The sequence below is a fragment of the Nuphar pumila genome, chromosome 2 (assembly GCF_984573655.1).
Source record: "Nuphar pumila chromosome 2, dmNupPumi1.hap1.1, whole genome shotgun sequence".
Classification (NCBI taxonomy): Eukaryota; Viridiplantae; Streptophyta; class Magnoliopsida; order Nymphaeales; family Nymphaeaceae; genus Nuphar; species Nuphar pumila.
This window is the reverse complement of record NC_143250.1, coordinates 78,303,011-78,320,254: the sequence shown is the minus strand read 5'-3', so window position 1 is coordinate 78,320,254 and position 17,244 is coordinate 78,303,011. Positions and strand designations below refer to the sequence as shown.

At 36.6% G+C, this 17,244-nt stretch overlaps 1 protein-coding gene across 2 annotated transcripts in view; it reads right to left on the bottom strand.

The window, feature by feature from the left end:
* LOC149845791 (HEAT/U-box domain-containing protein) overlaps positions 1-17,244 on the bottom strand; it is a 173,375-nt gene that overhangs the window by 42,129 nt on the left and 114,002 nt on the right. For both annotated transcript variants that reach the window (XM_089996005.1, XM_089996006.1), the window contains exons 12-16: positions 16,337-17,147; positions 4,669-5,383; positions 3,454-4,553; positions 2,867-3,328; positions 83-313 (exon numbers count right to left, since the gene is read on the bottom strand). In XM_089996005.1, the coding sequence (XP_089852131.1) occupies positions 83-313; positions 2,867-3,328; positions 3,454-4,553; positions 4,669-5,383; positions 16,337-17,147 (3,319 nt within the window). The remainder of the gene's footprint in view (positions 1-82; positions 314-2,866; positions 3,329-3,453; positions 4,554-4,668; positions 5,384-16,336; positions 17,148-17,244) is intronic.

Sequence of the window (17,244 nt, the reverse complement as noted above, 5' to 3'; positions counted from 1 at the left end):
CCAAAAAATGGCTCAAGCGAGAGGACAAAAATATAAGAAATCTAAAAAAAACCTCAATGTGAAGTAAGACTAACATAAATACCTGATTACGAACAAAAGCAGTCAAGGACAATAACCATTTCCTTTGTTTGGTTTCGCTTATGCCAAGGTTTCTATTACAACCAACATCTACAGGGCGCAATGGGTAACAAGAGGGAAGTTGTATGACTAAATCCATTGCTGTCTCCTCCTTCTTATAAGTTGCTGTTATCTCGTATGCCAAATTATTGACACTAATTGACAGATTTTCATCAGTGATACCAGCTCCTTTGATCTGTACAACAAAGGTAATTAGAACACGAAATTAACAAGAACATAGTATGCAGTTGTAAGAAACAAGCAATCACGGTTACTCGTTAATCATAATTATGCAATGAAACATTGTGTACATAAAGATACATAAACTGTATATAAATATGGGGGGAAATATATAGTACCCTCGTGGGTAAGGAACCTCCTAATTAGGACTCATAGTAAGGCTATTTTGATCAAATCTAACCCCATAGATGTGTTCAGCATGGTTAAAATAGTAGGAAACAAGTCTTGGATCATATTTTTTCAACATAAAATACAATTTTATGAGGGTTGAAAAGTTGTGACATTGTAGCCCGTTGATTTTTCAAACCCTAAAAAATCTTACATGTCTCCCTCTCTTTTCATTACTTTCTCTCTTCCCTTTCATTACTCTCTCTCTTCCCTCCCTCATTTGTGTATAAATAAGGGGTTTTCCCCTCATTGTAAGTATGCTTCTTGCATACTTTAAGCAATAACAAAATATTAATTTTTTATATTATGAGCCTTCTTGGTGTGTGCCCTTAGTGACCTTTGTGAGTGTGCCCATAGTGGCTCTTTGTGCTTGTTCATTTTGGCTTCTTTGGTAGACATATCTGTTCATGCTTGAAGGCTCTTTTTTTACACATGTAAGCTCAAGACAATAAATTGCATGTGTTAACAAAGAGTGTGACTCCCTTACACTTTCAATCATTCATTTTCAAACTTGGGATGATTCCTCTAGCATCATCTCAAGTTTGATGGGGAGTGTATAAGTGTAAGTAATATAGCTTGCACCCAAGGCTGTCAGACTAGGAAGCGGAAAACTATACGGGAAGCGGAAGCAAGAAACAATGCATTTTAAAATGTATAGGAAGCGGAAAGCAAGGACTAAAAAAAATAAATATAAGAATTGAATGGGAATCAAACTGAAACACAAATAAAAACTAAAATAAAAGTGGCAAATATTAAATTTCATGTTTTTTTAGTGTAAGAATTAAATTTTTAACAAAATATAAAAATGAGGACTACCAATTTGGAGAAAGCACATGGAAGTGAGTGAGAAGAGTAAGATAAAACACAAAAAACAAGAAAAGTTGAGTAAGAGAACATATAAGAAGAATAGATGAAGTGTGCGGAAAGCATATGAGAAGCATGGGAGAATTGAGGTTCTCATCAAGTTTCAGAAGCGAGGAGTATCTTCCAAAGCGAGTTTACGGGAAGCGAGCTTCCCACCTATCTAAGAAGCTTCTGGTAACTCTGGTTGCACCATATGTATTATAACCTTTTATGCGACCCTCACTCATGTTGTATATATAATTATTTAGGAGGGGCAGTTTTGTATTTTCATAGGAAGTTATAGTAGTCAACTATTTTTGTCTTGTTGTGTAACCAAGGAGTGTCATCCCCTTTTAAGTTGTATAGATTTCTCATTTTGCATCTAAAAAAATGAAGAAATGAGTTCTCTCATTGTGCCTCTCTTTCTTTGTGCCATCTTTCTCTCCTTTCTTTGGCTTCAATACATAGCATGTCGTGTGGTAAGACCCTACCAATGTGATCGTTACAGTTTAACCTATGGTGAATTATATCTCAATGTGTCCAATATTGAAGTGGCTAGGAGGGACCAATTGCTATTAAACATGTGTATCTGCAAATTCTATTCAGTATAGAGGTTCCCAAGGAATTCACTAGAGGAAGTTTCCAAGGGATACAGTCTGTTCTTGCATATTTGTATTTCAAATTAACCCTGCAGGTACATATAACTCAATTCATACACAACATCATGAGGGTAAACCATTAGTCAACTTTTGATTTTGCTAGTTCAGTAGCCTTTGCAAATTTTAGGACAAAAATATGCAATTTGTTGGAGTTGAGCAAGTTATGAAGATCTTAATGACAAATTCTAGAGCCAGATTTTGAGCTTTTCAAAATACTACATCCAGCTTACTCCTCTCTTGCTCATTATACGGTTAGGGACAATCAGGGCTGCACTCTTTAGCAATATAGGTGACAGCGCCAAGCACTCTCATAGGTGAGAAGCAGTACCAATTGATTTCAGTTTTATATAAAAGACCCTTATAGGCCAATTATAATAATGTGACATGTGCAAAGAACAAACTGCAACCTGCCATCATTAAGAAACATGACTGAAATTATTGTCATGGAGGTCAAGACAGGCAGCCCAAACCTCACAATTATTAACTCTGCCAGAAGTATTAGATTTCATTATATATCATTAACCCTAATAGTATTGTGTAGAAGCAATCATTCACATAACCAAAATTGCTATTTGTGCCATTTCTAATATCCAAATAACAGAATGTACAGAAACAAATACTACAATAATGCCATCATGATAAGTGCAGACTTTACAGAATTGCTGGTTATTGATCCTTAAATATGTGCAAGTCATGGCATACTGAGAGAAAATAGCACAAGCAGGCAGGTCAAGTAAATACTAACACCTCTCGCATAGACAAGACAAATTCATAATGATTACCTGAGACTTCTTTAATAATATAAACAGGGAAGGGAAAAAAATAATCCATTAAAATACCTGAGATAGTTCATCAGATAGAAGATGAGGACTACACCAAGATTTAGTGAATGACTCAACGGACAATGACATAGAACGGTCACGTAATCCAGTAAACCAACTACGCACATAAGCAGGCATAAGGCAGATTAGAAATCCATATATTGCACCAGCAAGTGAAGCAATTGTCCCAGAATCAACAGGCCAGAGTGATTTCACAGCAAATAACAATGACCGAGAAGTAATAGCATGTTTTGCAGCATTTGCAGCTCTAGTTATTTCAATAGGAAGCTCCACATCTCTTTTCTTTAAATTAAGAGCTGATCCCTTCTTTAATGGAATATGCTGAAAAAGGCAATCCAATATTATTAATGGACTGATAGAATCTTGCAAATATTGAACCAATCTCTCTCTAGCAGATGACAAAGGAGGCAATGATTGCAGATGGGTTAGCAACAAGGACCAGGCAAGGAAAAAGTTAACCTGCAAGCAAGATTCACAAGTTCTTATGTTATAAGCACAAACACAAAAGCTATAAATGACAAAAGAAAAAAAATGAAGGAAAAAAATCAAAGAATATTACAAGAAGTTCCAAGCAATAAACTTACCCGATCATGTGCTACAACATCCTCCTCAAGAATTTGAAGTGATAATTTTTCAATAATGAAAGAGATCTCATCTCTAAAAGCAAATGGTTTTTCTGAAGATGAATAAAATTGTTGAGACTGGGCAGATTCATTGTCCCCAATAATGTTTTCACTGAATAGGCAGTCTCTCTCTTCCTTTGTGATAGCCAAATGACAAAGTGGCTCAGCAGAAAGAAAAATATAAGCAGCAAATTGTAATGATGAAACCGGCATAGATGATAAAAGAATTGCATACAGTGAATCAATGGGTCCCTTACTTAGACCCCAAAGTTCAACAGATTGTATTGCAGCCTTTCTAACATGTTGAGGAGAATTACAAGAAATTCCAGCTATAAGATCCCAAAAACAAGTTTGTGCATGCCATGTCAGTGCTGGAATTGATGCAGCTTCTTCACCCAAAGAGCTTACTATTGAATCAGCAAGGCCTGATGCAAAGAACAATCGAAGAACATTTTGAAGTACCCGGTCTCTTGCATGGTCCCATTCAGCAGCTTGTAAGCATTCCAGAGTTTCTGTCTGTTTCACTTCACTGAGTTCAATGAGATCATAGATAAATGAAAAAATGAAAAGGGCAATTCTAGGAACACTTATGGGGAAGGAATTCCAAACTTGAACTGCTTGTTTAAGAATGCTCACATCCAAACTATCTGCAGCAGAGCTGCTCTGAAAAATGGCATCAATATTTTCTATCATTTCTTCCATTACAACAACAGCAGCTTCCACCCATTTATGCAGCTGCAATATGACAAATTTCCAGTCGTCTTCATTGAATTCCTGCCAACAATAACTTACTGAAACTGCCATTAGTTTAGCAAAAGTCATATCTACTGGCAATGATAAAGGTCTCTCTTCACTACAGCAGGCAGTCAATTGCATCTGCTGGGCAGAATAGCATTTGGGCAATGCATCTGCATAAGATATATGTTTTTTGAACAAATCCAACAATAAGTTTCTCTCCTCGTGGCCAGTTCTTCTAATTGCCTCAAATCTAAATGTTCCTATACCAACCGTCATACACAAAGGATAGCAGGAAACTGCTAATTCAATCCAATCATTAACATCTGAAAAAATTGGAAAGGAACAATGTCACAAATACAGAACAAAAAAGATTCCAGGATGTAGTTTTTGCTTACATATGTTACTGCCAGAAAACAGTAAAGATAAGTGCAATGTTACCATGTTCTCCTGTCTCCTTTAAAACTAGAGACGCAGATAGAGCACATTCCAGCCAACTTAAAATTGTGCTCTTGAGTTGTTCCTCCTTTGAGGTATCAACTTCAGGCGCTTTGTTAGCCTCAATAAAGGTGTTGCCCTCTGCATGGAGTGACCTGATCAGGATACTTGAGACATATGGCAAGATCTTCAGACAGCACTGGTTTACATCCGTACCAACAAAAAGCCTCTCGTTCATGTAGTCAAGAAGTAGGAAAGCATCATTTTTTCCCCAAATGTTATTTTTTATCAAAAGCATTAAAAGAACAGAGATAAGTGCTCGCAGGAACGGGTCTTGGATGTTCTCCAGTTCATTATCTGAAGCAGTCCAAATATTGAACGTGCATAATTGAACCCTAGACCCATGAAGAATGGCACCATCAAGCAGAATACAAACAACAGAATGCATGAGTTTATCATCAAGGAAGGAATGTCTTGATTTTGCATATTCACACAAGAATGGCAGGACAGAGCTTGTAGCACATCCCCCTTTCCACTTCCATGTACACAGCATCTCTGCTGCAAGCCATGCTCTATGATGCAGTTGGGAGAAAACCATGCTTAAACCATCTGAAATTGAAACTAAACTCTCTGAGCTGGAACCACCGATAACTCTACTGGCTCCAAGAGTTGAAATAAGTCTTTCCACAAATGCAATAAATTTATGGTGCACAGGGACCTGCATATAGTATAATGTCATTGAGGTAGACAATCATGTAAAACCATAGAAAAATAACCAAAAACAAAAGTGACCATACACTTCAGATAAAAATATTAAAGAGCAGGCAAATACATCCAGATTAACTTATTGATAGCTATGTACTTCATAAAATTCAAGAAATCATTCTACAATTCATGCTATACAGAAGTAATAACGATCCCAGCACTATCTTCAATGTTCATGTTCATTGAGAACTTGATAGTTGACCTCACTAGAAAGTTCGGATCTAGCTGAATGTTTGGCCAACACAAAAGTGCGTAAACAGGGCCATGTTAAGAAAAGAAATGGGAATCTACACAATGCAGACAAGAGACAAGAAAAAATTAAGCACAAGTGCACACATTATACACACGTGTGTGTGACACACACACACACACACACACATCTTCCAATCTAAAGTGGTGGCTGTTGGTGTTGAAATGAAGTGGATTGAATCCGATACACATGCAAGAACTCACTTTCAATCAAGTAGAATACTTGATTGAATCAAAAAAACCACCCACACAAGGGTCTAACAAATGTTATTGCATAAGGATACTCAAAAGAGAGATACTCTTTACAGACGGACTGCCTTCCAACAGTCATTTTTATGACCGTTGGGAGGCAGTCCAACGTCTAGTTGGATTGTCTCCCAACAGTCAAAATTTCTGACATGTACAGACAGAAAAACAGAAAAAGTAAAAAGTGAACAGAAAATAAAAAATTACATTTCAGTCCCTAGTGGACTGTTCTAAATAAAAGGACAGAAATACCCTTGTCAGGTATTTGTATACACTTAATTTTTACACAACTTGTGAGGGTGAAAACATCACCATTATGTGATTTCAATCACGTGCCATTGCACGTTCGAGGTAATCATAGACCTCTCATCCTACACATCGTAGTACGCAACGCACCTGTCTAAAAGTACAACCACGATGAGAGGGGTCAACTTACTTGTGAGGGTGAAAACATCACCATTATGTGATTTCAATCACGTGTCATTGCACGTTTGAGGTAATCATATATCTCTCATCCTACTCATCATAGTACGTAACATACTTGTCTAAAAGTACAACCACGATGAGAGGGGTCACAAGAAATAGAAAAAGTACAAAAGCAAAGCCGGCAACAGAAAATGGTAAAAACAGAAAAGTACAGACAAGTAAGAAAATACAGGAATATAAAGACAAGAACTAAATGCGAAAAGAGCCTGTGAACATCAAGTGTGGCGACAAAATAAAGACAAGAATAGTAAGGACGAAATGCAGTAAATACGGGAAAGTAAATGCGAAAAAGAAAAGCATGGGCACATCAAGTGTAGTGGCAACGAAAAGCAGTAAAGACAGAAAAGTAAATACGAAAAAAGAAAACCTGAGCACATCAAGCACGGCGGCAACAAAAAACAGTCAAGACAGAAAAGTAAATGCGGAAAAGACAAGCCCGGGCACATCGAGTGTGGCGGCAACAGGAAGCAGTAAAGACAGAAAAGTAAAAAGGATAAGGATCGCGAAACCGCGTCCTTTAGTTAGAGGCGTATGTATATAGATATACGTATACATATATATTGTCCTTGGTCCTTTCTTTTCCATTTTAAAATTTTAAATTTTAATTGCTTTAATTTTTTATTCGTCCATTGTCCTTTGCGCAACTTTCCCCTACCTTTGGGAGTTTCGACGCTGCGTACGTCTCCAAGTGTACGTGACATATGTCTCAGGCCGCGGGGCGCGAGCAAGCTCCGTTGTGCAAGCTGCAAAAAACCAAAACATTAGCATGATATACGAAGGGATAAAAAGGAGCCCCTACCCGTTGTTCGGTCTGCAAAAGAGACAGTGGCAGGGGCATCCCCCTTCCGGCTAGTCTGAAAAAGAGGAAGGGAAGGGAAGGGGGTTGTACCCCTTCCCGCACCCTGGTGGTTAACAAGGAAGGGGCATAGCCCCTTCCCCGACAACTAAGAGCAGAGGGAGCAGGGAGGGGCTCGGCCCCTCACATGCAAGCAGAGGGAGCAGGAAGGGCTCGACCCCTCCCCTGTAAAACAGGGAAACAGGGAGGGGCTCAGCCCCTCCCCTGCAAGCAGAGGGAGCAGGGAGGGCTCGACCCCTCCCCTGCAATCAGAAGGAGCTGGGAGGAGGCTTGGCATTATAAATCATGAAAAAACATGATTTTTATCAATCTCATAAAATACTTAGCCAAAATTTTATAATTTTCGACGTTATAAATCATGGAAAAACACACGATATTACACCCTTTTCATCACTAGTAGATTTTATGAGTGTAAGTTGAGGTTGAATTAAAGAACCATCAACATACTCCCATAGCGGTAGCCCACATGTTATAATTTTTTCCATCAAATTTGATTGGGACTACCATAACAACCTCTTTTTTAGCCATATGAAGAGAAGGTTAAGAGAGAGAAATAGATAATAAGGTGAGAAGATGAGAAGAGGTTGGTGTGTGCTTTGGCGGAGCTTATGAACACTTGTTCTCCTTCACAAACACACGAACGAAAGCCTCTTTGTCTTCTAAAACTCCAGTTTTGATACCATGTCACGAAATACAAAATCTTTTACAATAGAAGCCACTTGTGGGCTGTTAGAAACATTCAAAGAGTGTATACACAAAATACCACTTTGGGGTCAATAACCAAACATACATTCACTGTTACAAGAGCGCACTTAAAAACAATCTCAATGTATTTCAGCAATATGCTTAGAAAAGCATATGTAACAAAGAGGGAGAGACCCCTTTAAATAGGCTAGCATGGGCTGTTCCAACTAGCAGCCCAATGGCTATAATTATAGCCGTTGGTACCACTCCAACATCTAGTTGGACCGGCCCAACAGCTGTGTTACAAAATGACAACAAGAAAAAGATAAAAATTAAAAAGACAAAAGAATATAAAAGACCAATCAGCCCCTAGAGGGCTGACACCTATTACATATGCAAAATGACTGGAATACCCCTGATGGGTATTTCAGTCTATAACCAGAAACAGGAAAATATAAAAGACTAGTCAGCCCTTAGAGGGCTGACACCTATTACATATGTGAAATGACTGAAATACCCCTGATAGGTATTTCAGTCTACAACAAAAAGCAGAAAAATAAAATATATATCTTTACATATATACATATATATGATATAACTCATATATATTATACTCATAAGTTAACATGCATATTGTATTCTTTAAGGGTAGAATAGGAATTTTTATTTATTATTATTTAAAATGATTATTTTTGTAATTTTATTTATTTGTTTATTTATTTATTTGGTCAACTTAAGCTGACCAACTAGCCGTTGGACCTCTCCCAACTAGCCGTTAGGCTAGTCTCAATCTTTCCCACTTTTTCTTCTTATATATATGGGTGATGTGTGCATTTGTAAAGTGAGAATGATGGGTAGTTTTATGTGTGTGTATGAGTGCATTTATAATGAGGTTTTTCTTATATATTTTTATGTTTATTTAACATTAATAAATATTTTATTTTATATCTTGTTTGTTCTCTTGTATTTGTATTTGCATGGCCTATTCTATCTAGCCCAATGCATTTTTATAATGCATTTGGATTTCATCTATGTTGTTATTTTTAGTTTCTTGTGGCTTGGGTTCCGTGTCATTTTGTGATAGTCTTATGGTCATTCATTCATATGTTGAACCATCTTTATTTAATGAAGTTAAGAACCAGCAAGATTGAAACTATGAATAACGAATTAGAAACACTAGAAAAAGGTAAAACTTGAAAAATTCAATCATTACCCTTAGGAAAGAAACTCATAAGATGCAGATGGGTTTACAAAGTTAACACCAAATGTGCTAGATCACTAGAAAGACACAAAGCAAAGTTAGTAGCTAAAGGATATAGTAAAAAATATGGGATAGACTATGAAAAAACCTTTGCCCTGGTAGTTAGGATGACCGCCATTAGAACTCATAACCATATCATCGATTAGGAAGTGGCCTATTTATTAAAAGGATGTAAAAATTATTTGTCTCAATGGCAATCTTAATGAAGAAGTTTACATAGAACCCCCTCCAGAATTAGAGTTGGCACGTGAAAACGACCTTCACTTACGTAAACTCTATACGAAACCACCTCGCGGTTATCTTTTGTCACAAACTAAGTATGTTGCCGAGATAATAGCTTGATAGGGAATTATTGATGAAAAGAGAGTTAATAATCCAGAGGTCATAAACGTGAAAGGGAAGAAGGATGACGGTAAACCTTTGAAAGATCCAACTCCATATAGACAGATGATTGGAGTATTGATTTATCTTTATATTACTAGACTGATATTGCACATGCCATTCATTCTGTTAGTCAATTCCAGCATTATCCCACTATAGTACATATGAGTATCGTAATGAGGATTATTAGATATCTTAAGAATATTATTAATCATAAACTCTTTTTATCATCTTCCTCTCTATTGGAAGTAATTGTTTATTCATACTCTAATTGAGGAGGGGATGTAAATGACCGTTGTTTGTGTTGTTGTTGGTGTCTCTTTAATATCGTGGAATTGCAAAAAACAAAAAAAAGTGCCCCTATCTTCAACGGAAGCAAAGTACCAGGCTATGGAAACTACTATTTCTAAGTGTTAAAATGTATCTCCAAAACCATTGTTGTAAGTATAAATATATATACTTATATACATAGAGATACATATACATATATATATTATATGTATACGTATCTCTATATATATAAGTATATATATTTATATACATATTTTATTTTTTACCCGAAAAGGGTATTCTTGTAATTTCCTATCTTGCACATATTCCATTTGGAATATGTTGTATTTTCCTTCTTTATTTTTTGTATTTCTTTTTTCTTATTTTTATTTTTTTCCTTTTTTCATAAAGGTGCATTGGGGGGTCCCCCAATAGAGTCGTTGGGGAGCCCCCCTTTGCACCTCTTTGCTTTTGTATAAATAGGGGTGTTCTCCCTTGTTATTGAATAAGCTTGAGAGCCTCAAGCATTTGCTTTTTTCTATAAAATACATGCCTTAGTGCATGTTTGCTATCTTTACGCTTTTTGCGTATTTTGTCCAAGTGTTGTGAGAGTGCATTCGTGCACATCTTTTATAAAGTATTTGTGCTTGTATGTGTATTGTCTCTTCGTAGACAATTTCACATGGTATCAGAGCTTGGTTGGTAATAGAGGATCGTGGAATTCTCCTTTTTTTTCGAGTGCCTCGAAAAGTGTGCCTTCGGATATTTGAAGTTTGAAGTGATGGATTTTGTTTCTCAAATATTTTAGAAGAATCATGTGCAAGTTAGAATTTGAAATAAAGTGTTGGTACGCATTTTCTCTCTTCCTTTCTACTCCTTAATGGGTGAAAAAGAGTCTCATTTTGCTCTTGGCTTCAAATTAAATGGGTCCAACTATCATGTTTGGGTCGGAAACATGGAGGCTCATATAAAAGGGAAGGGGTTATGGGGTTATGTGCAAGGCACAATTCCGGAACCCAAAATTACCGTGGTAAACGGAAGTGAGATCAAGATTCTTGAGGGGGAAGAAAGAATCAAAGCCCTTGAAGAGTACTCTAAGAAGCACGATGAATGGGAAATGAAAATTTTCAAGATTCTTTCTTGGTTTTTTTCATCTGTGGAAACTAAGATTAATGCCAACATTATTAAGTTCAAAAAGGCATCGGAAGCTTGGCATTATCTTGAGAAAATGTATACACCAAGGGATTTATCTCATAAGTATTATCTTCAAAAGAAGGCTCTCTCTCTTACTCAAGGTGAAATGACTATTAGGGAATATTTTGTCGATCTTTCCTCTATTTGGGACGAGTTTGCCATGCTTGAACCAAAATGGAGTGGAGAGGCAATTGAACTCCGTCACAAGCAACTTGAAGAAGATCGGTTCTTCAACTGTTTGAATGGGCTAAGGTCCGAATTTGAGCAAATAAGGTAATCTCTTCTATCCTCGTTTACTCCTCCCTCTCTTGAAGATGTACTTAGCAAACTAAGTGGTGAGGAGACTCGTATGAGTTTATGTAAACAAGGATCAAATGTTCTTGCGGTTCCTTGTAATTATGAAGAAAACAATGAGGTCAATGCCGTATCAAGACCCGGAAACAATGTAAAAACCTATCGTCCTCCTCACTTTAAACCACAAAATCAAAGTGAAAATGGCGGACAAAGAAGAAAAAGGGACTATAGCAAGATTATTTGTCATTTCTGTAAAGAACCAGGGCATATCAAACCCATATGTCCCAAATGGAAGAAGCTTCTCGCAATGGCTACCACCGGTGTACCATAAAAGGAAGAGGCATCTTCAAGTGTGACACTCTCTATAAATCAAATAGTGGAAGCCCTTCAACCTCTCCTCAAGGGAGCTACCTCCGGTGCTGTCGTATCCACTTCTTCCTCTCCAGGTAAAGTCTCTTGGCTTTTGGACTCCGGTGCATCATTTCATATGTCCCCAAACATTTTTTCGCTTTCCGATTACTCAAAAAATGTTTCTCCATCTTTTGTTTCCACTGCGGATGGAACCTTTCTCAAAATTAAAGGAATAGGTAATTTTGAAACTCAAGATTTTTTTATTCTAAAAATTAGATTTATACCTAAACTAAACTTAAACCTTCTCTCTGTTTCTCAACTCAAGGACCATGGTTGCGATATTAAATTCTCTTGTGATAAATGTTTAATACAGGATCGTCGGTCCGCGAAATTGATTGGGGAAGACTTTAGAAAAGGAGACTTATACTATATGGAATCTCTTCAAGTTCCAAATTTTTTTTTAATGCTGCCCGAGACAAAGATATAAATGTGTGGCACAAAAGACTTGGTCATCCTAATATCACCAAGTTATCTTATTTACATTTTGCAAAAGACCTATGTAAAAGCTCATTTTCTTATAATGACTGTATTCTCGGAAAAATGCAAAGTTTACCTTTTGAGCAAAGAACTATGTTCTCTTCTAAAACTTTCGAAATTGTTCATTCAAATGTTTGGGGACCCGCACCTGTTGCTTCAAAAGGAGGCTTTTCTTATTATGTAATTTTTGTGGATGATTTTTCCAGATATTCATCGATATATTTTCTTAAGTCCAAACATGAAGTTTTTTCGTGATTCAAAACTTTTCATTCAATGATCAAAAATCAATTCAACAGTAACATAAAGATATTTAGAAGTGGTTCTGGAGGAGAATATCTCTCCAATCAATTTAAGGTATACCTTGAGGATCACGGAATTGTTCACCAAAGGTCTTGTCCTAAAACTCCTCAACAGAATGGGTTGGCCGAAAGAAAACATAGGCACATCATTGAGACCACTAGGACCCTTCTTATATCCCAAAACATTCCTAAAAACTTTTGGGTTGAAGCAGCTCTTGCTTCTGTTTATCTAATAAATCGCTTACCATCTAAGATATTAGGGAAAATATCTCTTTTTAAGGTATTACATAAGCTTGAACCTAATTATAATAGGTTACGAGTCTTTGGGTGTAAGTGTTTTATACTTACGGATAAGAATGACAAACTCTCCCCCAAGGCTATTCCTTATGCCTTTCTTGGATATTCCGAAACTCAAAAAAGGTTTTGTTGTTATGACCTTCGAGATGATAAGTTATATGTCTCTAGAAATGTAACATTTTTAGAAAATGAAAGTGGCTTCGAAAAAAAATGTTTCTCAACAAGAAAATTTTGATTACTCCTTCATATTTGATTTATTGTCTAGTAATGATGATATACCTAGTGATGATGTATCATCAAACCATGATGAGGAAAATGATGGTGATGTTGGTGGACATAACTCACTCAATGAACAAGAAAGTAGAATTTCAAGTGATCCAATAACCTACTCTCGTAGAAACCAAGACACCTTTACAAGTGCTATTGACCAATATAGTGAGCTTGTTCCTACTCTCGATCACAGAAGATCTGAAAGGAATAGGAGACCTCCAACTCGTTTTGTCTCTTTTGATTCTTTTTCACCCCGATATAGGGCTTGTCTTAGTGGCATTCACTCTTATTTTGAACCGAGAAATTTTGAAGAAGTTAAAAAAAGTATAGAATGGCAAGCTATGCAAAATGAACTTAATGCTCTTAAAAAGGCTGAAACTTGGGATTTTCAAACTCTACCCATAAGAAAGAAAACTATAGGTTGTTGATGGGTTTATAAGGTTAAAACTAAGAGCGATGGATCTCTAGAAAGGTATAAAGCTCGCCTAGTCGCAAAAGGGTATGGGCAAGAGTATGGAATTGATTATGAAGAAACTTTTGTTCATGTAGCCCGAATGGTTACAGTTAGATGTCTTATTACTATTGCATCTATTAAAAAATGAAACATTTTTCAAATGGATGTGAAAAATGCATTTTTAAATGGTGATCTTAACGATGAAGTGTATATGGATGCCCCACCAAGCATGAAGATTCCTAAAGATAAAGCTCTTCGTCTTCGAAAGGCCCTCTATGGTTTGAAACAGGACCCCAAAGCCTGGTATGATAGGTTTACCAGTGTTATGCTGGAAAATAGATTTTCCTCATGTTATACTGATACTGCTTTATTTACTAGAAAATCTAATGCAGGGATTGTGATACTATTACTCTACGTTGACGACATGCTAATTACAGGTGATGATGTTCAAGGAGTCAAGGGTATTAAGTTCGTCTTGACTTCAAAATTTGAGATGTCAGACTTGAGTTCTGACATATTTTCTTGGAATTGAGGTTGCCTATTCTCAACGAGGTTATTTCCTATCTCAATCTAAACTTGCTTGTGAGATTATTGACAGGTCAAGGATTTCTGATGACAAAGTTTGGGAAACTCCTGAAGTCGTGGGATCAAAAATGAAGATTGACGACAGTGTTCCTCTAACCGATCCCACTCCTTACAGGCAGTTGGTAGGCTCTTTGATGTACCTTAGCATTACTCGACCCGATTTGTCACATGCTATCCACATCGCCAGTCAGTTTCAGCACGCTCCCACAACCGTTCATATGAGTGTTGTTCTTCGCATCATCAAATACTTGAAGGGCACAGTGAATAAGGGAGTATTTCTATCTTCTTCTTCTGAATTAAAATTACTTGCTTATACTGACTCAGATTGGGGAGGTGACCCTAGTAATCGTCACTCCACCACTGGCTTTTGTGTTTTCTTAGGTGAGTCTTTGATCTCATGGCGATGTAAAAAGCAACAAAATGTCTCTTTGTCATCCACTGAAGCCGAATATAGAGCCATGGCATCTACCACCATGAAAAATGTATGGATTTGACGCCTTTTGAAAGATATGGGAGTGTTTATCAGAGAACCAACAAAGCTATGTTGTGACAATAAAAGTGCAATTTATATTGCCAAGAACCACATCTTTCACGAGTGAACAAAGCATATAGAGATGGACTGCCATTATGTCAGAGAAGAATACTTGAAGAAGGTCATTGATCTACCATACGTGACGTCTGAGTATCAACTTGCATATTTCTTCACAAAAGCACTATGTTCGCCCAAATTTCATTTCCTTCTTGACAAACTTGTGGTTATTGCACCGTAAGTTTGAGGGGGGTGTTAAAATGTATCTCCAAAACCATTGTTGTAAGTATAAATATATATACTTATATACATAGAGATACGTATACATATAATATATATATATGTATACGTATCTCTCTCTCTATATATATATATAAGTATATATATTTAGATACATATTTTATTTTTTACCCGAAAAGGGTATTCTTGTAATTTCCTATCTTGTGCATATTCCATTTGGAATATGTTGTATTTTCTTTTTTTATTTTTTGTATTTCTTTTTTCTTATTTTTATTTTTTTCCTTTTTTCATAAAGGTGCATTGGGGGGTCCCCCAATAGAGTCGTTGGGGAGCCCCCAACGGTCACAAATGTGACCGTTGGGAGCTCCCCAACGACTCCTTTGGGAGCCCCCCTTTGCACCTTTTTGCTTTTGTATAAATAAGGGTGTTCCCCCTTATTATTGAATAAGCTTGAGAGCCTCAAGCATTTGCTCTTTTCTATAAAATACATGCCTTAGTGCATGTTTGCTATCTTTACGCTTTTTGCATATTTTGTTCAAGTGTTGTGAGAGTGCCTTCGTGCACATCTTTTATAAAGTATTTGTGCTTGTATGCGTATTGTCTCTTCGTAGACAATTTCACACTAAGTTGGTGTGGTTAAGGCAATTATTTGAAGACTTGAAAGTTCACATGACAAAACCATCAAAATTATGTTGTGACAACAAAAGTACAGTTTACATTGCAAACAACCATACGTTTCATGAGACAACCAAGCATATAGAGATAGATTGTCACTATGTTCGTGAAGAGTTTCTAAAGAAAACCATCTCATTGTCATAGGTGATATTTGAGTATCAATTGGTGGACTTACTTTATCAAAGCTCTTCCCTCTCCTAGTTTCACTTTATTCTTGGCAAACTCTCGGTTATGACACCTTTAATTTGAAGGGAGTGTTAAGATATGTATAGTTTGTACATATATATAATTATATATATACACATATATATGTGAATACATATGCATTATGTATATGTATAAATATAAATATATATTTTTTTATTTTTTATTTTTTAGAATGTATTTTTAGGTCATTTGTAATTTTATTTTTGTTAAAGGGCATTTAGGTCATTGGACCATATAGCCATTGGGAGCTCCTCAACGGCTATGTTGGTCTCTTCTCTTCCTTGTCTCTTGTATAAATATGGAACATCTTGTCCCCTTTGAATTATGCTTTTCTTAGAGCATTGATTACGAATAAAATATTTATTTTTTAAGTTTGTTTGTGAGTGCTCTCTTTGGCCCTTAGTGGCCCTTGTATTTGCGCTTCTTGTGAAGTGTGTGGGCCCATATTCTACCTCATTGTAAACCTAATTATCATCAGGAAACAAAAACCGAAATCAAATATATACCTATAACTACAATTACATAAACTAAGGCAGCTTACATGAACTTCAATATCAGAACTTTCAATCACAAGGATTGGCTCTCTCGTTCCTTTGTTGACTTGAGGGGCCACCCAAAGTGGCCAAGACTTTCTCGGTAATAACAATTTGTCCAGCATAATCTGTTCTTCAGCATGATCCTTAGCTATCAGATGAATCATATCCAGAACCCAACTTGAACAAACTGTACAAATATTTATTGTATCAAGATCTTCACTTGAATAGACAGCAAGCCTGACGGTTTCAACCAAGATCTCCTGCACTTTCTGGATGGTGAATTTACTGAGACCTCTCCAGAAAGGAATACCAATTTTACAATGAAGAGCATGTGCATATTCTCCAAGTGCCAACATAGGATCAAGTTGATCCACCCTATTATTATTCATACTCATACACGTCGAAACTGAATCCAAATTAGTCCAATATTTAATACAGTCGAGAGTCTCTAGACTCCCATTTGATGCTACTGAAACCAACATGCGGCATTCCCAATCAACCATCAAAATAGCAGCTAAAATGTAAGGGACCAGCTCACTCTCTTCATCTAACATCTTAAGGCAAAGGAGACTTCCATCAAGGACTTCAAAGGCAAATTTATCCATCTCAAGAATTTCATGAAACGGTCTTGACGTCCAAACCACGTCCTTCCTTTTTCTGTGGAGTATTAAATTACCAGCATGTTTTGCCCATGTAAATGGTGAAACCATAAACAGAGGAATAATTTTATCTAACAGCTGCTCATAGACCAAAATGATGGATCCTCTGGAAATAAGACTAAAGTTCACACACTCTGCTGAGCCGCAAAGCACTGCCCTGCAGAGCAAGAATACCTCATCAGCATGTAATTAACAATTTACTGCAAAAAATCAATCATCATTTACATGATATCAAAGCCCATTCTAAATCCAGA